The sequence below is a fragment of the Phalangium opilio genome, unplaced genomic scaffold (genome assembly GCF_054372755.1).
Source record: "Phalangium opilio isolate 3A_F unplaced genomic scaffold, DU_Popi_V2 ptg000209l_1, whole genome shotgun sequence".
In the NCBI taxonomy this organism is placed as follows: domain Eukaryota; kingdom Metazoa; phylum Arthropoda; class Arachnida; order Opiliones; family Phalangiidae; genus Phalangium; species Phalangium opilio.
Window position 1 is genome coordinate 8,726,122 of NW_028324217.1, and position 24,705 is coordinate 8,750,826.

The following is a 24,705-nucleotide window of genomic DNA, read 5'->3' on the forward strand; positions in this document are numbered from 1 at the left end:
ACTGTGCCCCTCCCCTTTTGATTATACGTCTATATTATATTCTCATACACTATAGCATCACTTAAAAAATTTAAAACCGTAAAAGTATTTCAATGTATAAATTCTTCAGTGAGAGTTTTCGTATCTTCGTAACGTTGCTCTCCTACTAAAATTGTAAAATCGATATTCGCGCATGCGCAAAGAGCTTGTGGGTCAGATTTTTGCGCTTAACCGACCTTTACGAGATCGACATTAATGTTCCAGTAGTCAAGTACGTTATCATGTTTTGACCGACTAAATTGCAGGTACAATAAAATTTACCTAATTTAAGAGAGTATTTAATCCCATATGCAGTTAAATTAAACATCAATATATTAAATGCACACTGAAATATAAAGTAAGTAATAACATTTCATTTTTAAAGTTAACATAAGGCTCGCAATATACGTATTAACACGATCAATTAGCGGTAACTGTTTAAATACATTAACATTTAATTAAAGAGCTTTAACTGTCTTATTGCTTTAAAAAACTCTAATTGAGTCTTAATTTAAATGTATATTTATCGCAAAGGCTTAGGTATTTAAACGCCTGTAAAAGCGTCAGCTACGCATCGCTAGCCGCTAATGAAAGATAAATAGCAAAATCCCGCGTCAATCTAACGTGAAAGCTCGTGATGCTTGGTTATGGGTTTAGTTCGGGTTTTGTTAAATGACCAAGATAATTTGACGCTGAAATTATTAATGCCCAAATCCCGATGATAATTCGACATTACCTTAATGATGCCATTTGCATAAATTGACAATATGGGTAACAGTGGGGAAAGGTGTTGTTTTAAACGGAGATTCAAGCTTATGCTAAATTGACGCTGACAGTTATCTAATTTTTCAAGAACTTCAGTGGTTTATTATTTTTATTTGGATCGAGTGAAGTGAGGTGCATATCACTTCTGTTTAGGGTGCGTTAAAAATTTAAGTTAAATGATTAAAATTAAGATAATCATTATTTAGTCAACCTAAACTAGATCTAACTACCCTAATCTAGATCTAAATAATCTAATCGAAACTAAACATTCTAAAAAAATCGCAATTTTTTTAATTTGGATCTAAACATTCTTAAACCGAATAAAAATATTCTTAAACCGAATAAAAATATTCTTTAACAGAATCTAAACATTCTTAAACCGAATAAAAATATTCTTTAACAGAATCTAAACATTCTTAAACCGAATAAAAATATTCTTTAACAGAATCTAAACATTCTTAAACAGAAACTAAACTTTCTTAAACAGAAACTAAACATTCTTAAACAGAAACTAAACATTCTTAAACAGAAACTAAACATTCTTAAACAGAAACTAAACATTCTTAAACAGAAACTAAACATTCTTAAACAGAAACTAAACATTCTTAAACAGAAACTAAACATTCTTAAACAGAAACTAAACATTCTTAAACAGAAACTAAACATTCTTAAACAGAAACTAAACATTCTTAAACAGAAACTAAACATTCTTAAACAGAAACTAAACATTCTTAAACAGAAACTAAACATTCTTAAACAGAAACTAAACATTCTTAAACAGAAACTAAACATTCTTAAACAGAAACTAAACATTCTTATATTGAATCGAAACATTCTTATACTGAATCAAAACATTCTTATACTGAATCAAAACATTCTTATACTGAATCAAAACATTCTTATACTGAATCAAAACATTCTTATACTGAATCGAAACATTCTGAAACTGAATCTAAACATTCTTAACAGAATGAAAACCTTCTTTAACAGAATCTAGTCTTTCTTAAACCGAATCTAAACATTCTTTAACAGAATCTAGTCTTTCTTAAACCGAATCTAAACATTCTTTAACAGAATCTAGTCTTTCTTAAACCGAATCTAAACATTCTTTAACAGAATCTAGTCTTTCTTAAACCGAATCTAAATATTTCAAAGATAATCTAAATATTCTAAAGATAATCTAAATTTAAATAATCTAAAGAAAATTCAAATATTCTATAGAAAATCTAAATACTCTATAGAAAATTCAAATATTCTAAGGAAAATCTAAATTTTCTATGGAAAATCTAAATATTCTATGGAAAATCTAAATATTCTATGGAAAATCTAAATATTCTTTAGAAAATCGGAATATTCTATAGAAAATCTATACGTTCCAAAGATAATATAAATATTCCAAACAAGATCTAAACATACCAAACAAGATCTAAACATACCAAACAGAATCTAAACATACCAAATAGAATCTAAACATACCAAACAGAATCTAAACATTTTAAACGCGGTTTAATCAAACTAATTGTAGTGGTATCGGATCTTCTAAGGCGTGTGTCATTAAAAATTGAACAAGCCCTAGGAGCAGAATCATTTGACAAATTACAATACGACCCAAAAAAAAACCTTAAAGTGCTTGACATGAATAAACTTTAGAAAAAGTGCTATAATGTAATTTTCTCCTTTCTTGAGACACGTGTATGCTCAAAATATATTCCCTTCATATTAGAATTTATTTCTGAAAACGTCAAGATAACTTGTCACCAAATTTACATAGTGAAAACTCGTTTTGAATGGGGGAAATAATAACAAGTTATACTGACGCTGTACAAAAACACCAATTACTCCCACAAAAACCATCATTACACACGCTGCGAGAGAAGCGTTATAATATAATCCTATTATTTTTGTTTACTCAGTTACCGGAAGCTGTCAAGCGGAAGTAAAGAGAGTCGGGGATTGGTCTAGAGACCCTTCGAGATAGTAAATGCAAAAAAGGGAAAAAACAACAAGGCAATAGGTCAAGTATTAAGACATCAAAACGATAACGCACGAAAAAAGGAAAGCGATTGAGAAGAGATGGCTTCAGAATCAGTGACTGAGGAGAGTGAACAGAAAGGCTCGCAAAGAAGCGGCGGAAGTGGATCCGCCTCTGCTTCCGGTTTGCGTGTGATAGCCAATGGAAGTAGAGATGGCGCCAAATCGCCGATCAGGCCGCTCAATGATACGAGCCACTCGGACGCGATTCAGGAAGATTTGGACGAAATTATACACAAGGTAAGACAACCTATATATTTAGCTCAAATATCTTAAGAGGATACTTAAATGGTCAAATGTTCATGTATAAATAAAAAGATTTAATGCAATTTTAAATAACTTAAGTATGAAGCCTTTTAGGAAAACGCTTCAATATTTTTATACTTTCCTGTGCATATTTCACTGTTTTAATCTTGATTTGTGTAGTGTTACCACATTTGAACATGAACACACCAAATTTGAGAAAAATCGCTTCGGTTGATGCGACTTATGTTTACACCCAGACAGAAAATTTAAGTCAAATAAAGGCACGTAATAATAAAACAAGATTTCCGTATTAGCTTCGTGTGGTTGGTGGGACGGAGGACATATTAGTTTCGTATGTGCAAACGTAAAACAATATCGTGTTTACCAGCTCGCTAAGGTAATGAACTGCATGGTCTAACGGTTTTGTCAAGAAGAAACCGTGCATTTGTTAATTTTAATTTTGCAATTTGTTTATTTTGCTCGGTTTTGTTTCGGTTAAGGGGAGCCAACAAGCTCAATAATTTGAGCAAAAATCGTTAGGGCCGTTGTTAAATAAAACGTTATCCAGACTAACATTTGTGCAAAGTTCAAATATAATGCCACAATTTTGCGGTAAATTTTTGCACAATATTTGCGTAATAAACTGAAAATATATATTGCATGAGTCTTTTTATTGCTCATAATGTTATTCAAACAATTGAACAATATTTTTCATTCGAATAACATTAAAGTCGGTTTTTTCGACGCGTTTGGTCAATAAAATTGGTCCGGTCAATCATCATTTTTATTGTGACCAAAATTTATTCAATATAATTGAATAAATCATGTGGAATTTAATCAGTATATTTGCCCAATAAAGTTTTAAGGATTTTTCTAAATATTGGGCATTGAACATCATGTTGGATTCTGATTTGAACAATTAGTGAAAAGTTTTGCGAGTAATCTATAAGATGATGAATTTATTAGATGTCGCCCATTGAATTTGTGCAAAATATTCTGCGCGTAAAGGCCGCATAACGTAAATAACCCGACTACGTTTTATCTTTAGTTTTCTACTTTTAGGTGGAGTGACATTATTTCCGATATTTAAATTTCTTAATTTTTTTTTTATTTTTTTTTTTACCTTCCTTCTCTTGAAAACCAGTGGCTATATATTTATGTAGAGGGTGGCGAAAGTGACTTTTTGTTGGCTTCCGCCAATCCCTCACTTCTATTTCACAAAATTTTTAAACTTAGGATAGGTAGTGGTAAACATAAAAATTTTATGTTTTCTCAAAAATAGGGAAATTCTTGGCCTAAGAAACGAAAATAAGATGGCTAAGGTGTTGTTCCAAACCCTTTGTCAACCAGTAAAAGGTTGACACGAATAGTAAAGCACTGTTCAAAACCTAACTCCATTAATCGAAAAATCAACTATTTTTCTAATGGTACCTCGACTAATCGAAAGTTTATCAAAGAATAGAGAGAATTTCGAATAATCGAAAGCATTTTGAAATTTGAATAATCGAAAACATATCAAACAATCGAAAGCATATCGAATAGTCGAAAGCACATCGAATAATCGAAATTCCATCGAATAATTCGATACGCACGTCGAATAATTCGATACGCACGTCGAATAATTCCGTATCCACATCGAATAATTCCGTAGCCACATCGAATAATCGAAATCCCATCGAATAATTCGATACGCACGTCGAATTATCTAACGCATATCTAATAATCGAAAGCCTATCAAACAATCGCAAGCACATCGAATAATCGAGAGCACATCGAGTAATTCGATACGAGCAACGAATAATCGAAAACATTTCAAATAGTCGAGAAGATTTTGATTAATCGAAAGCACATCGAGTAATTCGATACGCACAACGAATAATCGAAACCATATCAAATAATTGAGAAGAATTTGATTAATCGAAAGAATATCGAATAATCGAGAAGAATATCGAATAATCGAGAAGAATATCGAATAATCGAGAAGAATATCGAATAATCGAGAAGAATATCGAATAATCGAGAAGAATATCGAATAATCGAGAAGAATATCGAATAATAGAGAAGAATATCGAATAATCGAGAAGAATAAGATTAATTGAAATAATATCGAATATTTGAGCAGAATTCGATTAATCGAAAGAATATCGAAAAATAAAAAATAATTAGATCGAATAATCTAGATAAAATCAATTATTCGCCAACGATTAATCGATTTGAAAATCCAGCACATTATTCAAATTATTTAATGGTCCTATCGTAGCTAACAGAATAGCGAGCATTAACATCTTACATTCTAAACCAAGTAACATCAACTGGTTTGAACCCTTCACACTCAGTTTAAGTATCTCTTTCAAATTATTTTAGCGAAAATAAATGATGCATCGTTTAGGCGGCGATGAAAAATGTTCCTTAAAAGATAACGTAGCTGTTTAGAAGAGATTAGAGAAATCAATTAGTTTAAAGTGTCTAAATTGATTATTTTTCTTTTCCAGACAATCCTAGTTGGTGATAGTGGAGTGGGTAAAACGTCTCTCCTAGTGCAATTCGATCAGGGAAAATTTCAATCTGGCTCATTTTCAGCGACAGTTGGAATCGGTTTCACGGTAAGTCATAACGTTGCCGTTTCTGTCTAATCACCTTTCTAACACAATTAAAGAACAATGTTCTTTTACAATCGAATTTGGGTCCCACCAGGGATAGATGTAATTTTAGAAGCAGGAATAGAGAACGATTAATATTTACTTCAGTCCAACTCATAGCCCAGTATAGAGCCCCTCCCTCCAACACGTAACGAACAGTTTAAATTATCTTATTGGCTCACTTAAACTACGTTTTGATGACGTTGCTGATGGGGACGGCGAAAAATACGTTATTCCTTTCTACCTCTGTCGTTATGACCCGCCTCTTCTTTCATACTCCCCGTTCCGGGGAAGGGGGTCAGGGACTTTGACGCGTGCCCACATTACTCTGTTCTCCATTCCTTCTTCTAAAATTACATCTATCCCTGGTCCCACCATATAAAATTTAATGAAATCGGGAAGTAAATTAAATTTTCATCAACAACTTAATGAGATATTCCGGGCTAGAATTTTTCTTTTATAATCGAAAAATTGTTTAAAATATTGCATGTATTAATTGGATCCATGTTTCTATGTACAATATTAAAGAAGGTGCAAGATATTGTTTCCGTAATGGCGCATAATGGACACTATGAGTTAAACTTACCCGCGAAGCATTGGGGAGTAACACTATTGGTATTGAACGACTAGTACCACCTGACGGATTCGTTATATAGGGATACTCCCAAGTGCTTCGCTCAAAACCAAGTGTCCATAGACCGTTTCGGAAATTACATATGCGATACGAACACTAAGCCTAAATCGAGGGGTCCGAAATTCCCAAAAAAAGCGTACGGTATTTCGTGATTTCACCAAAGATCTCGTGATTTCACGATTTTGCAAAGATTTCGTCATTTCTTCTTTGATTTCGTGATTTCGTCAAAGATTTCGTGATCTCTTCGTTGATTTCGCGATTTCTTCTCGATTTCACGATTTCGCCAAAGATTTTGAAATTTCCTCTTTGATTCCGTAATTTTGTGATTTATTTTAAGATTTCGTGATTTTGTGTGAAAGATTTCGCGATTTTGCGAGAAGCGTACGGGATTTCGTGTAAATGTCGAACCCTTCGGCCTAAATTGTGGTATTCTCACTCATGCTAAAAGGCACCGCTAGCTGCAGCCTTGTTGGCTAACCTCCTGTGTGTAGTAAAATTCGGGCTCCGTCTGTCGTTGCTTCTTGGCGTGAGGAAGAGTACCCCAATGGCAGCCTCGCCCCTTTGTGTTATTTTCTCCTTATGTAATTTCCAAATGGGTCTATTACGCGTCATTACAGAAACTCAATTGCTTGCATTTTCTTTAATGCTGTAGATAGAAACACGGTTCCAATTGATATACTCATTGTTTTATCAATTGAAAAGAAACAACTCTAGCACTTAATGAGACATTTTCGCTCAAAATGATGTTAGGATTTGGTTATATCATAAGCCTATTATACCCTACATAAACATCGATATGAAGAACAATATGCCTTAAATTATAATCGCGTTTGGGTCCTTAAAGAGAAATTTTCGTTCTATACGATTTTAGAATTCAACCGTTTAATTTTTCCTGAAAATTCATATATTACCATAAGCCTGTTATACCCTCCGTAAGTTAATTTTCTGACACTATGAACAATGTTCCTTCACAATCGAATTTCTGCCCCTCCATAGAAAAATTTATGAAATTGGGTAATTTTTCATCAATTTACAGAGAAATTTTCGCTTTAAAAGATTTCTGAATTCAAACCAAGCAATTTTTCATCAAAATTCATATATTGCCATAAGCCTATATTATACTATTAATAATCATCTTTCTAATAACAAGAACAATGTTGCTTTATAATCGAACACAGAACAAAACGCATCACAATTTTATAAGTAGTATGTTTCGTATTGCCAGATATGACAATAATTTAATTTAACCAAACCTTTTCCCATCATATAAATGAAAACCAAAATTACTTAACTAGGCCTATATATTGTATCAAAAATTCAAACGCAAAACTTATAAAAAAATCCAGAATCTCGAATCAATTTCTATTTCAATAAAGGTATATTAAAACTTGTATTATATATCGTTAAAAATAAATATCCAAGGGAGAACTATAACAATGTCTTGTTAAAACAAAACCAGTGATATAAGATATACCCTAGATGTTACAAAGAGCAAAAGCAATGCAATAAAAAATCCCCCGCCCTGAAATGCTTCAATAGAGAGCTTAAGAAGCGCGTCTCTGCAGTCTGCAAACGCAAAAAGTGGGTAAGGCAAAATATTTTTAGTCACATCGTTTGTACGATGAAGGTATTAGTTTAGCAATGTCGTCGTCGAAGAAGAAATGGGATACGTTCAGTAACACATATACGGTTTTTCGCACTTCCTGTTTCTACGTCAGGCTGCGCATCGATGAGACACTGATCGTATGAAAGAGCAGGTATTTTTTCCATGCGCATAAGTTTCGTGACGTGTTTTTTAATGGTGAAAATTTGCAAGGGAGCTATAAAAAGTGTTTGGCGGATGATTCAGTATATATCGAAAATTGTCTGAGAGGTATTAATACCAGAATCATCTATAGTCTGTCAAACGAAAGAAGAGCCCTGAGAAATTTGTCCAAATTGGTGTCGCCACCATCGACCCCATAGTACTTTATCAACTTGTTTTGTTTTGTCAATAGTCGTCTGTAATATAGTCTGCTATAAACAGATAGGCTTAATCGCAATAGAACCAATAAATTTTGCTATATATATTTAATATGTATATGTTTCATGATTTTTTACGATCATCGTGTATTAAAGAATAAAAAACAAAATTAACGACAAGACACCAGTTTTATCTTTGTTGAACTAGCATTGCAATATATTTTAATGACAGAAGTTAAAGTACTTGTCCATAAGTCTAAGTAGTTCAGCATCAAAGCGTCTTCAGTCCACGTCTTCATCAGAGTCTTCGCTGTCTTCTTACATATTAATTTTAAGAGGTTCAATTGTGGTTTCGATGACGGAATCTTTTTCCCAATACTCATGCATTATATTCTCGACGTGAACTTTATGAAATAATAAAGCGTCACAAGTCCAGAACCCTGAAGTACTAAATTGACGAGGTTGCTAAAAGTAGAGGTCACACGGTAGTGAGGATTCCACCGTACCATTGCCAGTTTAACCCGATTGAACTAATATGGGCACAAGTGAAGAACGACGTTGCCAGTTTAACCCGATTGAACTAATATGGGCACAAGTGAAGAACGACGTTGCGAAGCAGAATTCTGGTTTCAAACTCTCGACGGTCAAAGATGCAACATTGAGGGCCATTGAACGTGTGACACCAGAGAATTGGCGTAAGGCAATAGAGCACGTCGAGAATATAATGCATGAGTATTGGGAAAAAGATCCCATCATCGAAACCACAATTGAACCTCTTAAAATTAATATGCAAGAAGACAGCGAAGACTCTGATGAAAACGTGGACTGAAGACGCTTTGATGCTGAACTACTTATGGACAAGTACTTTAACTTATGTCATTAAAATGTATTGCAAATGCATTGCTAGCTCAACAAAAATAAAACTGGTGTCTTGTCGTTAATTTTGTTTTTTATTCTTTAATACTCGATGATCGAAAAAAACATGAACCATAAACATATTAAATATATATAGCAAAATTTATTGGTTCTATTGCGATTAAGCCTATCTGTTTATAGCAGACTATATTACAGACGAATATTGACAAAACAAAACAAGTTGATAAAGTACTATGGGGTCGATGGTGGCGACACCAATTTGGACAAATTTCTCGGGGCTCTTCTTTCGTTTGACAGACTATAATTTCATTTCAAAAGAGTTTTGGCCCAATACTTTCTGAAATTAACGAAATTTTAATGAAACTTTTTAAGCCTTGGTTGGTACTTCACGAGCTGTATGAACATGCTTGATCGATCGCTTAGATATTAAATTGGTGGTAGGCCTAATAGTGTTTGTTTTGTGTGAAAAGAATTAAAGAATTTGAGTTGCCTCTAACCTTTTAATTTTTCGTTCCTAAGACCAAACTTAAATAGAAATAACACCACGTGTACGAGTATAAGAAACGACATGGCAACACTGGGGTGAAAACTATGTATAGAGTAGCGCGCTTATTGTCGACCCAGGAATACTGCCAGAATCACTGTGTATATAGTCATTTTATCCGCGTATCTAGGCGGATTATGTGAGAAGATCTAGACAATAGCCCCTTCCAAAAAGTGTGACTGCCTTGTGCATCTTGTTGTTTAAGTTCTTCGCGCATGCGCACTTGGAGCTAAAAAACGTCATATATAGGTTGTGAACCAGGCTATGCGGGGAAATTACTACCTGTTTGTAGGAAGAACTGAACTGACTCAGACTAAGAACATTTTTTCAAAACTTTTTGGAAGGGGCTATTCATTACGATGATTAATTTTACCTCGCAAATAATTTATCTCACTGCGCGCTGCTACCAACCAATGAAATCACAGTTAGAAGCCCTATGAATTATGACACGTGACGGATAGTACTATAACCAGGCCCACGAAAATCCACATAGAAATTATCTTGGGATATATGTGGGCACAATGATTCCTGTTAGCTTTATGCATTCCTCGGCGACCAATTAATCCGAAGAAAGAACGCGCGACTTAGCTTCGAAAAATCATACTGGGTATCTATGAGACTAATAGTTTTACCCGAGTAGCAGTAGTAATAGTAATAGTAATAGTAATAATAAGTACGGGCGTTGGCGACATGTGATTCACGTTGCCAAGCAGCCATTGATAAATTATTTATCCCTGACTTTTATATTAGAGGATATTTCACTAGAAGTATATTTATTGTAGTTGGGATAGCGAGAGTACGTAAACGATGTGGCTTAATTATGGGTTAGACCATCCTGTTTTTTTAACTTTAACTGAAAAAGGATCTGACTGAACGAGTTACAGAAACTTTCCTATCTCAATTTGAACATCGGTGCAGTGTTGTCAGGCACTATGTGAGACAAGTTACTCAAGAACTGACTCAAAGTGAACTGATAGCCTTTCCTTATGCAGTGTTGTGGCTCACGAATTGTCTGGCAACACTTTCTAAACGGCTAAAATCTACTTTCTTTAAACCTACGTATTCTATGTAGAGTAAGCCGATTTTGAACACCAGGAGAAATATATCGCCATTAGATGTTTTGTCACTGCATCTTTTTAGCCACATCGTATATACGATGGGCTATTAGTTTGACCTGGTTTGTAGAAGAAGAAGATGATGATGATGTAGAAGATGTTTCGTTCGTTATTTTTCAATAGTACTTCGTAAAATCACTTCTAGGTGGCGCTGGCTCCATAATTTTTTTAACGAGAAGGAGAGTGAACGAAAGTGTAGAGGAGCGGTCGGAACTCTGCTTAGTGAGTTAGTGACTCGTGAGCTCCAAGTGAGAGAGAGAGAGGAATGGGAGGAATGTATCGGTCGGAGCGGGCGAGGATTCTATAGAATAGGCAATTTTTTGGTTTCTTCTTAGCTAGAAGGTATTGATGGGACTAATAGTTTTATCCGAAGAGTAGTGGTAGTAGTAGTAGTAGTAGTATTAGTGATTAAATTAGTAACGGGCGTTGTGGATATGTGATTCACTTTGCCAAGCAGCCATTGAAAAATATTCCCCCTGACCGGTATATTAGGGGATATTTCACTAGAAGTGTATTTATTGTAGTAGGGATAGCGAGAGTACGTAAACGATGTGGCTTAATTATGGGCTAGACCATCTTGTTATAAATTATCTGAAGAAAATGTCCTTTCGTTCCATACATACTGTATAGTAAAGTTGGGCTATGGTATTTCTTAACCTTGCTATCATGGTAACCCGTAGCAACACAAATAAAGGAGGATAGCGAAAAGGGATATATGGTGAAGGGGCAGGGTAAAGATTCATTTTACCCTCGGTCGCTCGCTCCATTTCTAGGAAATTGTCAGATTTCTATTTTTGGGGCTACAAATAATCCCTTTTATGCCACCCCAAATCTCGGTTCTTTTTAGCCAAAGACGAGAAACTGCCGGCTGCAACTCGATCGTAACGAATGATATGCTAGCGCAATTCGAGGGGTCCAACATTCTTTCAATCGCTATATTCAACTATAAGTAACATGTATACGTTACTTGTACAAGCCAATTATAGAGTTTTTCCAAAAATAGCTTACCTGTGAATTTGCGTATGAAATTTTTTTTATTATCAATTCGCGGAAGAATTAGGGAGTCATTATAATGGATGAATGCTTTTGGGAGTAATTTTTTCGACTTTTCTATAAATGTGCGGTTTTTTCAATTGAAAATTTCTGACGTTTTAGGATAGTTCAAAATTTTATTTTTGGGGGTTCGTCAAAAATTCAATACACTATGGAAGTTCAATGAATCGTAGGCAGCTTGAGAAGATTTTTGGTGAACTTCTCAGTAAATTTTTTGTTGTTTATCAAATTCAGAAGTTTTTCAAATTGTCAAGATAGTTGTTGAAGCTTTCTAGATGTTCTTCAAATTGTCACGATAATTTGAAGCTTTTGAACGTTGTTAAAATTGTCAAGATAGTTGTTGAAGCTTTCTGGATGTTCTTCAAATTGTCACGATAATTTTGAAGCTTTTGAACGTTGTTAAAATTGTCAAGATAGTTGTTGAAGCTTTCTGGATGTTCTTCAAATTGTCACGATAATTTTGAAGCTTTCTGGATGTTCTTCAAATTGTCAAGATAGTTGTTGAAGCTTTCTGGATGTTCTTCAAATTGTCACGATAATTTTGAAGCTTTCTGGATGTTCTTCAAATTGTCACTATAATTTTGGAAGCTTAGGGATGTTGTTCAAATTAACACGACAATTCTGGAAGCTTTTGGACGTTTTTGAAATTGTAAGCTTTTGGATGCTGTATAAATTGACATGATGATTTTGGAAACTTTTGAACTTTGTTCAAATTGTAACGATAATTTTGAAAGTTTTAAATCTTGTTCGAATTGTCTCGATAATATTGAAATATTATAGATTATGTTTACGTGCTTTCACTGCTTCACTGGTCCACTAGGGGATACGTGGCACCGCTTAATCATCAAATAAGACTAGTAACTCCCACTTCCCTATAGAAATATCATCTACTAAACCCTCCCGCTATTCTCCGAATTCTGGTTATACGAAACCGCTGTCAGCTTTTTTTACTGTATCTCTTTTGAAATGCTCCGACAAACAAGAATAGAAAACGAACCGTTTTTAGGAAGAAATATAAAACCTTACTTCCTTTTTTTTCACTGGGACATTTTCATGTCCAAACAGTTGGAAGGTTACAGGGCGGGGTTGATGTTTTCTCTTTTTCCATATACTAAATGGATGCTCGCAATGATGTTACAAACTGAATTTGGGTTATCAATGGTTTACATTACACTTTCATTTTCAGATTATGGTCACTCAATTGTTCCTAGTTGATTAAAGTGGTTCCTTTAAAAGGGATTCTTATGCCTAGGAGGATGAGGGTTAAAGGAGAGACTTCGACTGTTGTTTTCCCATTCGAACTAGAGAGAATTAAGATTAAGAAAGGGAGTGGAAACATGAACGCTGGATCTCTAAAGGGACTGGAAAACGGGATAGATTTTTCTCTTTAGTACGTTTGTTTTGTAAAAAAACAAAAAATAAAAAGAAACGGGTACGGCCAAGATCGTTTAAATTTGTTTTCAATAGGTTTATGAAGAATCACAAAAGACCGAATGGCCTTGACTTTTCCCAATTTCACAGCCCCCATACCTTCCCCGATGCTATGCTAAAGAGAACTCTGTTTGTACATTGGAAGGCGGGCTTTTTCCGGTTCCTTTAGAGATCCAGCGTTCATGGTGAAAACTTGGGGAAATTTGTAGCTCTAAAACCACGTGATGAGAAGCAAGAGGCCAGATTGTGTTACGGCGGTTCGAAGGCGTTAGATTTATCAAGTTAACCTGGACAGTTATTTGCGACGCCCTCGCTCGTTTTAGCTACATCGTGTTTAGCACTGGCAAGGCCCAAAGAAAGGAGCTTCTGCTCCTTTTCTTGGCTCTCTCTGTTCATATTATTGACCTTAAAGGGTCTGTAAAGTGGCATCAGTGGGTGGGTAAATATTATTTAAAGGACGTCATAGGCACATTACTGAGGAAAGGCGTCGCTCAAACGATCTTAGTTCGTTTTATTTCGAAAACAGCCACTGCGTGGAACTGGCGCTGCAATCTCGCGGAAAAACAAGAACGAAGAGTCCAGTCCTACTCCATGTATAGTCTTTGTATCTTTACGTGACGTATTTCAAATATTTTATACAGGGAGAAATGAGCTTAGATGGAGAGGAAATTATTATGTATGACTGTCGGCAATGAAAGTCTCCCAGTGTACCTTGCGCTCGGCCCCCGCTAGGCGATTGCTAAGTGCTACTGCGTAGCGCCATTGTGTTTGTATGAAAACTAGCTTCTATTTTTAAGACACAGGGGGCCATCCTTTACGACACCGTACTGTACGACCCTACCTAAACGCTGAGGATGCTGGGAGAACTTCGGTGACGTAAGTGGGGGTACAGAGACAACGCTATAGGTACGTTGGTTCCCACTCCATCCCTCTCTCCTTCAAGTTTTATACCCGACCCAGGATGCCACATTACAGCCCCTTTAATCATGAACGCTTGATCTCTAAAGGGACTGGTAAACGGCATAGATTTGGATTTTTCTCTATAGCACGTTTGCTTAGTGAAAACAAGTTGGGAAAACCAAAATATTACCTCTCCGAGTCAAGACGACTACTTACAAACTTATTTACCCAGATATGGAAATGTTTATGAAATATTAAAGCAGTATACAAAGCATAGCAAATATACAGTAAATCAGACGACATTTTACATCCAATAATGATATACTTGTACACATTAAAATCATCCGATTTAAAGCGTGCAAGGTACCAAGGCTTAACAAAAATTGTATCATAACATATTTATAGAGATAGATAACAACTTTTATAATTAAAATTAGAAACTAACATATCTCTTAAAATTCTCGCGTGATCAACTGGTTTCACGCCAATTAAATTGTTACAGTCCCATAGAGCTATTTGTATTAATTCCTCCATGGTTTTTTCGCCAAGCTGAGAACTATGCGTTTTACGTCACGTTATCTAAAGAGCCGACTATTTCCTTTGAAGACCGCGCTAGCTCAGCGCTAAGCACCGTGACGTCAAAATTCAAAAACCAAATCCCGTTATGTAGGACACTGCTCACAGCGCTGGGCTCTGCTGAACGCGGCCCAGATTTCCACCATGATTATATAATCTAAGCCTAATTATTTAAAAGTGTATTTAACTTTCGGCTCACTCTGAACCGTTAATGTCTCTGCATTACAGAAACGAAAACCACACCCAAGCGTTTACTTTTTGGTTCACTAGGCCTATTGACAAATAAAAGTTCATTTGACCAACATAGTAGCGTTGTGCTTGTATTCACTTTAGAAAGGATTATGCTATAAACAGATGTAGTATAGCTTAAGTAATATATAAACATCCATTTTAAATAATAATATTAAAAAAAATCTTTGGAATATCAAAATGAAATAGAGCTTTAAAGCTACAAAAGAACTAAATACATCATAATTACGAAAAATATTTCCACATATTCACTTTATATTAAGGATAAAGGGAATATTATGGTTCTGTAGGATTCCTTTACACATCAAAACAAAACGAACTTCTAACGCAGCGCACTACTGTAACAACGGACGGACACACACAGACAAAAACATAGACTGCTTTTTAACTCTTTCCGTATTAATTTTGAATTGAGAAACAAGATTATCTTAAATATTAAAATAAATATAATTAATATTTAACATTTTCTTCGTTAGTTATTCGCCTTATTAAACGTTACATCGTTTTAAAAAAGAACAATTAAACATTCTTGAGAGACTTGACTAATATTGGCGTTTGAAATGAAGCATACGCCGGTTGCTTCGTCTTAATCAAATAGGTAGTATATAAGGGTGTCGAACTACAGCTAAAAGCAAGAACAACCGCAATTGCGAAAACCTATCGTGGACAACCCACCCTAGGGAGGCTAGACGTTTCTCGTAACCCTAGCTGATCGCCGCGAATGTCTTAAACCCAACGATGACGATGGAGTAGAAGCCAGGTGTGCAGACTGGTGTCCATGTGGGATGGACAAAAACAAAGACCAGTAGATGGTCTCTACCCCCTACCGTATTTCAGAGAGTCACACACTTGAAACTTCATTTTATCATTTATCGCAAATCAAATATACAATTCTGTTTTAAATAACTAACAGTATCAATACTCGTTCTATATTAACTTTGAAACAAGAATGAAAACTTCAAATCTATGATCCGATAACGATTAGCCCTTTCACTGATCTAATTGCTACCATGATGCTTTCTTCTATTATAAAATCTAAATTTGATTATTTAAACGTGTATTTAACTTTCGGTTCACTCTGAACCGTTAATGTCCTTTCATTACAGACACGATAATCAAAACCCAGAGTTTACTCCACCTCAGGTCTCAATTATTTACTCTTTGGTTCACTAAGCCTATTGCGGATCAATCTTGATTTACCCGACAGAATCGAGGCCATAGCTTTCGTCTTGAAATACCTAAACCAAGGATTATTCTATATACAGATGTAGTATAGCTTAAGTAATATATAAACAGCCATTTCAAATAATAATATTAAAAAACATCCTTGGAATATCAAAATGAAACAGAGCTTTAAAGCTACAAATGTACTAAATGCATCGTAATTACGAAAAAGATTTCCACATATTCACTTTATATTATGGAAAAAGTGAATATTAAGGTTCTGTAGGATTTCTTAACACATCAAAACAAAGCGAACCGCTAACTCGGCGCACTATACTAGTGTGATAACGGACGGACACACACAGACAAAAAATAGACTGCTTTTTAACTCTTTCCGTATTAATTTTGAATTGAGAAAAGAGATTATCTTAAATATTAAAATAAATATAATTAATATGTAATATTTTCTTCGTTAGTTGTTCGCCTTATTGAGCGTTACATCGTTTTAAAAAAGAATAATTAAACAACCTTGAGAGACTTGACTAATATTGACGTTTGAATTGAAGGATATGACTGTTGTTTCGACTTACTCAAATAGGTAGTATATAAAGGATTCGAATCGCAGCTGTAGATAAGAACATCGCAATTGCGTGAACCTTGGAGGAAGACCCCTCCATTGGAAGGCTAGACGTTTCTCGTAACCCTAGCCGATCGCCGCGTATGTCTTAACCTTAAGGATGATGGTGGTGTTAGAAGCCAGGTGTACAGACTGGTGTCCATGTGGGATGGACAAAAACAAAGACCAGAAGATGGTGGTGTTAGAAGCCAGGTGTACAGACTGGTGTCCATGTGGGATGGACAAAAACAAAGACCAGAAGATGGTGGTGTTAGAAGCCAGGTGTACAGACTGGTGTCCATGTGGGATGGACAAAAACAAAGACCAGAAGATGGTGGTGTTAGAAGCCAGGTGTACAGACTGGTGTCCATGTGGGATGGACAAAAACAAAGACCAGAAGATGGTGGTGTTAGAAGCCAGGTGTACAGACTGGTGTCCATGTGGGATGGACAAAAACAAAGACCAGAAGATGGTGGTGTTAGAAGCCAGGTGTACAGACTGGTGTCCATGTGGGGTGGACAAAACAAAGACCAGAAGATAGTGGTGTTAGAAGCCAGGTGTACAGACTGGTGTCCATGTGGGATGGACAAAAACAAAGACCAGAAGATGGTGGTGTTAGAAGCTAGGTGTACAGACTGGTGTCCATGTGGGATGGACAAAAACAAAGACCAGAAGATGGTGGTGTTAGAAGCCAGGTGTACAGACTGGTGTCCATGTGGAATGGACAAAGACGAGAAGGTGGTGGTGTTTAGAAGCCAGTAAGTACAAACTGGTGTCGATGTGGAATGGGCGAAAGACTAGAAGATGGTGGTGTTTAGAAGTTAGTAAGTTCAGATTGGTGTCCATGTGGGGTGGACAAATGAACAGAGTTGTTAGACAGGCAATGGAGTAATAGCCTGTAAGTGGAATACAATTTCCGGGACTGTAAATGCAGTCTGGAAATTGAATACACGTTTGCTCCGATTTGCAAACTGCGAACGCGGTCACGTGGGTGTAACAACGGACAGACAGACACACACACAGACAGACAGACAGACAGACAGACACACAGACACGTCGAAATTAGAACCTCTCCGTGACATACGTCACTCGGAGAGGTAAAAAAAATGGGTACGGCCAAGGTTTTTTAAATGTTTTTCAATAGTTTTATGAAGAACCACAAAAGACCGAATGACCTTGAGTGGTCCCAAATTCAGAGCCTCCATTCCCTTCCCCCGATGAGGACTCGGTTTGTAAAGTGGAAGGAAGCCGTTACCCGGTCCCTTTAGAGATTCACTAGCTCCCCACACATTCCCTCTCGTACTCGGAGGTGCTTTTCAGCGCTTCTCCCAAAATGTCTTACCAAAGTCCCATACTCCTTCTCTTACCGTGTGAATAGCGTAGTCACGTCATGTGCGTATCTTATAGGTAACTCATTGCGCGTGAGCGGCCCTCCCATGATCCCATCTCGAAAATTGAGATCTTAGAACCGGCAATCCAAGTAAACTTAACCTTCATCCTCATAGCATAAACGACTCAGCCATGAGTAAATCAATCATGAGTCCGATAGTCAGTTATAAACCAATTCATATATCGCATAGCGACAGACTTAAAAATCGAAACCCAGTTCGGTCTTACTTGAAGGGATCAGACCGTCCTTTTTGGAACACCGTGCAATGACTCGACGTTCAAATAGCGTCCGACGTGCAGTTTTTATGTGTAGACATTCACGTCGGCCTATCCCCCGTACAAAAGTTAAGATTTTTATGGGTGACTTAAAAAATCACCGCTGCCTTTATTTACACCTCAATCCACTGAAAGTATACTCTTTTGCATTACCATGTCAACGCTAGGCTAACGTTATATTATGTTTACATAGCTCAAAGCTAAGTAGTTGGAACGGAATCGGTCGAATAGGTGCCATTAACTAAGCCTAAATTTAAGCCTACTAAGAACCAACCACGTATCACTTAATTAGTACCTCACTATTCTCACATTAACGTAGACGCTATTCGCATATTAACGATGTCCCAGATCTTGCTTTTAACAGAGAGAATAAAGGAAAAGGAGTAAAAGCAAAAGCTTCAGAACCACTTTCGAGCTTTTCGGTTTTGGTTTTATTCTGAGAGAGCGGTAGCTCTCTTAGATAAGACTTCATACTGCTTTTAATGTATAAGGAGGGTTTTTTGTTTGGATGTAGTTTTTTTTGTATTGTATTAATTCATTCGAAAAAATTCCACAGAACTACAATTCGGGCCCTTAATATGTGGTTAAAATTTCAAAGAGATCCATAAATTAGTTTATTTTATAAAAAATAAAGTTGCTAAGGGTGGTTTTCATTTCCATAAAATTAATCACACCTTTTGATGCAAAACAGAAATTTTTCCCATAGAAATAACATGGGAAATTTTTCGAAAAAAACAAATCGGTTATTCGTGATTTAGGAAAACTATACGTTGGTTAGTTTTGGGAACGGTCTTAAATTAAACTTTAAACTATAATCTAGGATCATTTTTCTTGTTATTAAGAAAAATTAATTTTAAGTATGTTTAACTTAAATTTTAAAAACTACCCCAATCTGCGATATTTTAGCATTTATCCACTGTTTTATTAGGAAATATCAGCGAGACCAATGTTGCCCTTTTTTAACGTATAGTTGCCTCATAATAATCCGATTGTTTCTTCTTAATGCCTTTTGGTTGGAATGGCCTATCGATAGTGAGATAAGACGGCTTTAATATTGCTGCAGTGACGTTGACGCGGCCGCTACAGCGACGCCATCAAAACACACGGGTCTAAATTGTCGCGGATATAGTCAAATTCAGACTAGCTTAATAAACATTTTAACTTTTCCCTGCTAATTATTCTGGATTACCAAAAAGAGATAATTAAACTAGACTCCCAATTAAAGATAAATAAACTAGATTACGAATTTAAGTAATTAAAGTAGTTTACCAATTAAACGTTCTTAAAATAAATTATCAATTAGAGGTAATTAAACTAGACTACCAATTAGAGGTTGTTAAACTAGATAACGAATTAAGGGTTACTAATTAAATAACCAATTAAGGGTAATTAATCTAGATTATCAATTAAGGGTAATTAATATTATCAATTAAGGGTAATTAATCTAGATTATCAATTAAGGGTAATTAATTTAGATTACCAATTAAGGGTAATTAATCTAGATTATCAATTAAGGGGTAATTAATCTAGATTACCAATTAAGGGTAATTAATCTAGATTACCAATTAAGGGTAATTAATCTAGATAACCAATTAAGGGTAATTAATCTAGATTACCAATTAAGGGTAATTAATCTAGATTACCAATAAAGGGTAATTAATCTAGATTACCAATTAAGGGTAATTAATCTAGATTACCAATTAAGGGTTACCGACGACTGGTAAATAAGCTAGATTACCGACGACCGGTAATTAAGCTAGATTACCGACGACCGGTAATTAAGCTAGATTACCGACGACCGGTAATTAAGCTAGATTACCGACGACCGGTAATTAAGCTAGATTACCGACGACCGGTAATTAAGCTAGATTACCGACGACCGGTAATTTAGCTAGATTACCGACGAACGATAATTAAGCTAGATTACCGACGACCGGTAATTAAGCTAGATTACCGACGACCGGTAATTAAGCTAGATTACCGACGACCGGTAATTAAGCTAGATTACCGACGACCGGTAATTAGGCTAGATTACCGACGACCGGTAATTAAGCTAGATTACCGACGACCGGTGATTAAGCTAGATTACCGACGACCGGTGATTAAGCTAGATTACCGACGACCGGTGATTAAGCTAGATTACCGACGACCGGTGATTAAGCTAGATTACCGACGACCGGTGATTAAGCTAGATTACCGACGACCGGTGATTAAGCTAGATTACCGACGACCGGTGATTAAGCTAGATTACCGACGACCGGTGATTAAGCTAGATTACCGACGACCGGTGATTTAGTCGCATTACCGACGGCTGGTATTTAAGCTAGATTACCGATGTACGCGCAACGCCCTAGGACTTTTTCTCCCATATTTTCTAAACAATTTTAATTAATATGAAGACTGAAGTGACAGATATTAATAAAAACTGTCATTGTAGACAAAGACTGGAAAGTGTAAAAGATAAGGTTTGAAAATGAACTGCCTGAAGTAACAGATATTAAAATTTTCACTTTTGAAGACATCATTATAAAACATCAATTATTTTAAAAAATTCTTATCTTACTTTTTTTCACCAAAATTTCATTTTCGCAAAATATTTTTCAGCAATATTTACCCAAGTATTTTGTCCTCAATAGTAGTTGTCACCTAGAAGGGTTTAAGGGATACTATCTTGGTACTGGTTTTACTTTCAACTAACATTTGATTCTAGGAGATTCAAATGCTTGGATATCTGAAAAGATTTCTCTTGAAGAGTTTAAATTTTTATATTTTAAAATTGAAAATATTGCGAAGCGGAAAATAATATAGGCCTTTTCTTTGTGATTTAGTTATTAGTGTCGAAAAGATCTGTAGATTGATCGTGATCTTTGAGAGCAACACAGCACGTTAATATTTAATACTTTGAAAGCTTTACAATTTAAGAATACGTTTTGTAAAGTTTTAATACGGTTTATATTTTATAAGCTCTCAACGATTTTCTGTCGTTATAGGGTCGAATTTTCTACCTAATTTTAAATTTTTGATAAAAAATAAAATGTAAAGCCGTAGTATTTTCAAAATAACGCGCATGTTCCTTTTTAAAATACTTTCCCGAAGTAATTTTGGTGAAAAAAAGTAAGATAAGAATTTTTTAAAATAATTGATGTTTTATAATGATGTCTTCAAAAGTGAAAATTTTAATATCTGTTACTTCAGGCAGTTCATTTTCAAACCTTATCTTTTACACTTTCCAGTCTTTGTCTACAATGACAGTTTTTATTAATTCAATATTGCTATAAGTTCATAAGATAGGTTCCATAAGTTTGTCACTGGTTACTGAGAGCTTGTCATGAAGTGACGTAGGTGAAAACTCATAGGTTCTCGTAAAGCGACGCATGGTGTCAGTGGAGAGGCGCTGTCAAAGGCTTTGTACAGACTAAATAGGAAGATGGACTTCAAAACCGAGTGTAGTCAACTCTCCTGTCGTTCTCGAACTAGCTCTGGCATTACGAAGCATAGGTAGTGTCATACTTATGGAACATATCTTCTAAACTTATGATATTACCAAAATTATATATGTTATATCAAGAAGTCTCCTCTTTACATATGACCCCTGAAATTTAAGTAAGTAACTGAAGGATAATTTTAATTTGAGAGCCCGGCTAACCCTAAAACACTGAAACCATAACTTCTTTAATGTGGCCCTTGTCGCAAAATGTCATCGAACATTTTCGACTCAAAATTTCCCAGTCATACCACCACCCTGTTAGCAACAGTTCTCTAAAATCATAAGTGCCTATTTATGCATTGACAAGGACCACGCTTCTATGCATTTTGCTACATTATCTCTGCTTTTACGCAGCATTTTCTGAGCTTCAGCCAGTAAAGTTCAAGACAGGAATAGACCATTCCATTAAATAGTTGTAGAGAAAAGAACCCACAGGGGCTGGGCCGCCTTAGGAAGTTATATCCCTCGCGCCTAGAGGCAACACCAGTCAGAGACCAATTTTACTACACGTGTGAGACTAGCAAACTCGCACTGCCTCTTGCTGTTCTTCTTGGCGCCAGGGAAATAACCCGACAAGGCCGTGGTGTTTGCTTCGCTTATGTCATCAAGGGAAGCGTCTATATGGAAAAGCGGGTGAGGATATCATTAGGGGCAAACGCGTCTATATTTATCCACGACATTTATTGCTTCTATATCAAAGGATAAAAGGTAATAACAATCTTGACGCACGTATAAGATATATGAGTTACTAAGGCAACGATGGCGTCAATGTTACAATACTAAATGCTACATTTTAATCCCTTATAATTAGAAATTTGAGAAGAAAGAATCTGATTGGTCGAGCGGGTAGGGTTTACTGTTCGACTTAAAATTTTGTTCTCTTTTCGATTGTAAGAATCTTTGGAACCTTGGGTGTCCCTAATCATTGCTTCGTCAAGCTATAATTAAAATCGAAAAATAATAATTCAACCAATATGGCAAAGGTGACCATTAAAATTTTAAATTACTTTAAATAAAATATTGTATATTTATCGTTGAAATACGAAGAAATTGTTGTAAAATTTATTATGGAACAAGAAATTGGAAGTTGAGGCAACATTTTGGGAACAAGATGATGAAAGTTGAGGAAACATTTTGGGAACAAGTATAGATGAATGTTCAGGCAACATTTTTGGGAACATGAAGATGAAAGTTTAAGCAACATTTTGGGAACAGGAAGATGAAAGTCGAGGCAACATTTTGGGAACAAGATGATGAAAGTTGAGGAAACATTTTGGGAACAAGTATAGATGAATGTTCAGGCAACATTTTTGGGAACATAAAGATGAAAGTTTAAGCAACATTTTGGGAACAGGAAGATGAAAGTTGAGGCAACATTTTGGGAACAAGATGATGAAAGTTGAGGCAACATTTTGGGAACAAGTATAGATGAATGTTCAGGCAACATTTTTGGGAACATGAAGATGAAAGTTTATGCAACATTTTGGGAACAGGAAGATGAAAGTTTATGCAACATTTTGGGAACAGGAAGATGAAAATTGAGGCAACATTTTGGGAACAAGAAGATGAAAGTTGAGGCAACATTTTAGGAACAAGAAGATGAAAGTTGAGGCAACATTTTAGGAACAAGAAAAGTTCAGGCAACATTTCAGGAACAAGAAGATGAAAGTTGAGGCAACATTTTGGGAACAAGAAGATGAAAGTTGAGGCAACATTTTGGGAACAAGAAGATGAAAATTGAAGCAACATTTTTGGAACAAGAGGATGAAAGTTGAGGCAACATTTTTGGAACAAGAAGATGAAAGTTGAGGCAACATTTTAGGAACAAGAAAAGTTCAGGCAACATTTTAGGAACAAGAAAAGTTCAGGCAACATTTTAGGAACAAGAAAAGTTCAGGCAACATTTTAGGAACAAGAAAAGTTCAGGCAACATTCGAGAACAAGAAGTTGAAAGTTGAGGCTTAATTTAGGGAACAAGAAGATGAAAGTTGAGGCATCATTTTGGGAACAAGAAGATGAAAGTTCAGGCAAAATTTTGGGAACAAGAAGGTGAAAGTTCAGGCATCATTTTAGGAACAAGAAGATGAAAGTTGAAGCAACATTTTAGGAACAAGAGGATGAAAGTTGATGCAACATTTTTGGAACAAGAAGATGAAAGTTGAGGCAACATTTTAGGAACAAGAAAAGTTCAGGCAACATTTTAGGAACAAGAAAAGTTCAGGCAACATTTGGGAACAAGAAGTTGAAAGTTGAGGCTTAATTTAGGGAACAAGAAGATGAAAGTTGAGGCCACAATTTGGGAACAAGAAGATGAAAGTTGAGGCAACATTTTGGGAACAAGAAGATGAAAGTTGAGACCACATTTTGGGAACAAGAAGATGAAAGTTGAGGCCACATTTTGGGAACAAGAAGATGAAAGTTGAGGCAAAATTTTTGGGAACAAGAAGATGAAAGTTGAGGCAACATTTTTGGGAAATTGGAAAGAAATTGGTGGCAAAATATAGTATTTAACAATAGATACTTCTAATTTAAAATGCACTTTAAAATACAATTCAATGAGATATGGGGTATTTTTCTCTTGAAACATTTTATCGTTAAAATGATAAAACCGGTTTACATTCGACCAATATTTTTTTTTTAAAACCCGGTTCACCCAAAAATCGATTACGATATTCAAAATGCGCAGGAAATATTTACTTTCCCTTCTTCGTCTTTCAATTACGTTTTAGGTTGG

General features: G+C 35.5%; 1 protein-coding gene across 1 annotated transcript in view; it reads left to right on the top strand.

Moving 5' to 3' along the window:
- The first annotated feature begins 231 nt into the window (after nucleotides 1-231).
- LOC149618905 (ras-related protein Rab-37-like) overlaps nucleotides 232-24,705 on the top strand; it is a 50,337-nt gene continuing 25,863 nt past the window's right edge. The window contains exons 1-3 of the mRNA XM_089854913.1: nucleotides 232-376; nucleotides 2,697-3,054; nucleotides 5,553-5,663. Of these exons, the coding sequence (XP_089711039.1) occupies nucleotides 2,857-3,054; nucleotides 5,553-5,663 (309 nt within the window). The 5' untranslated portion in view covers nucleotides 232-376; nucleotides 2,697-2,856. The remainder of the gene's footprint in view (nucleotides 377-2,696; nucleotides 3,055-5,552; nucleotides 5,664-24,705) is intronic.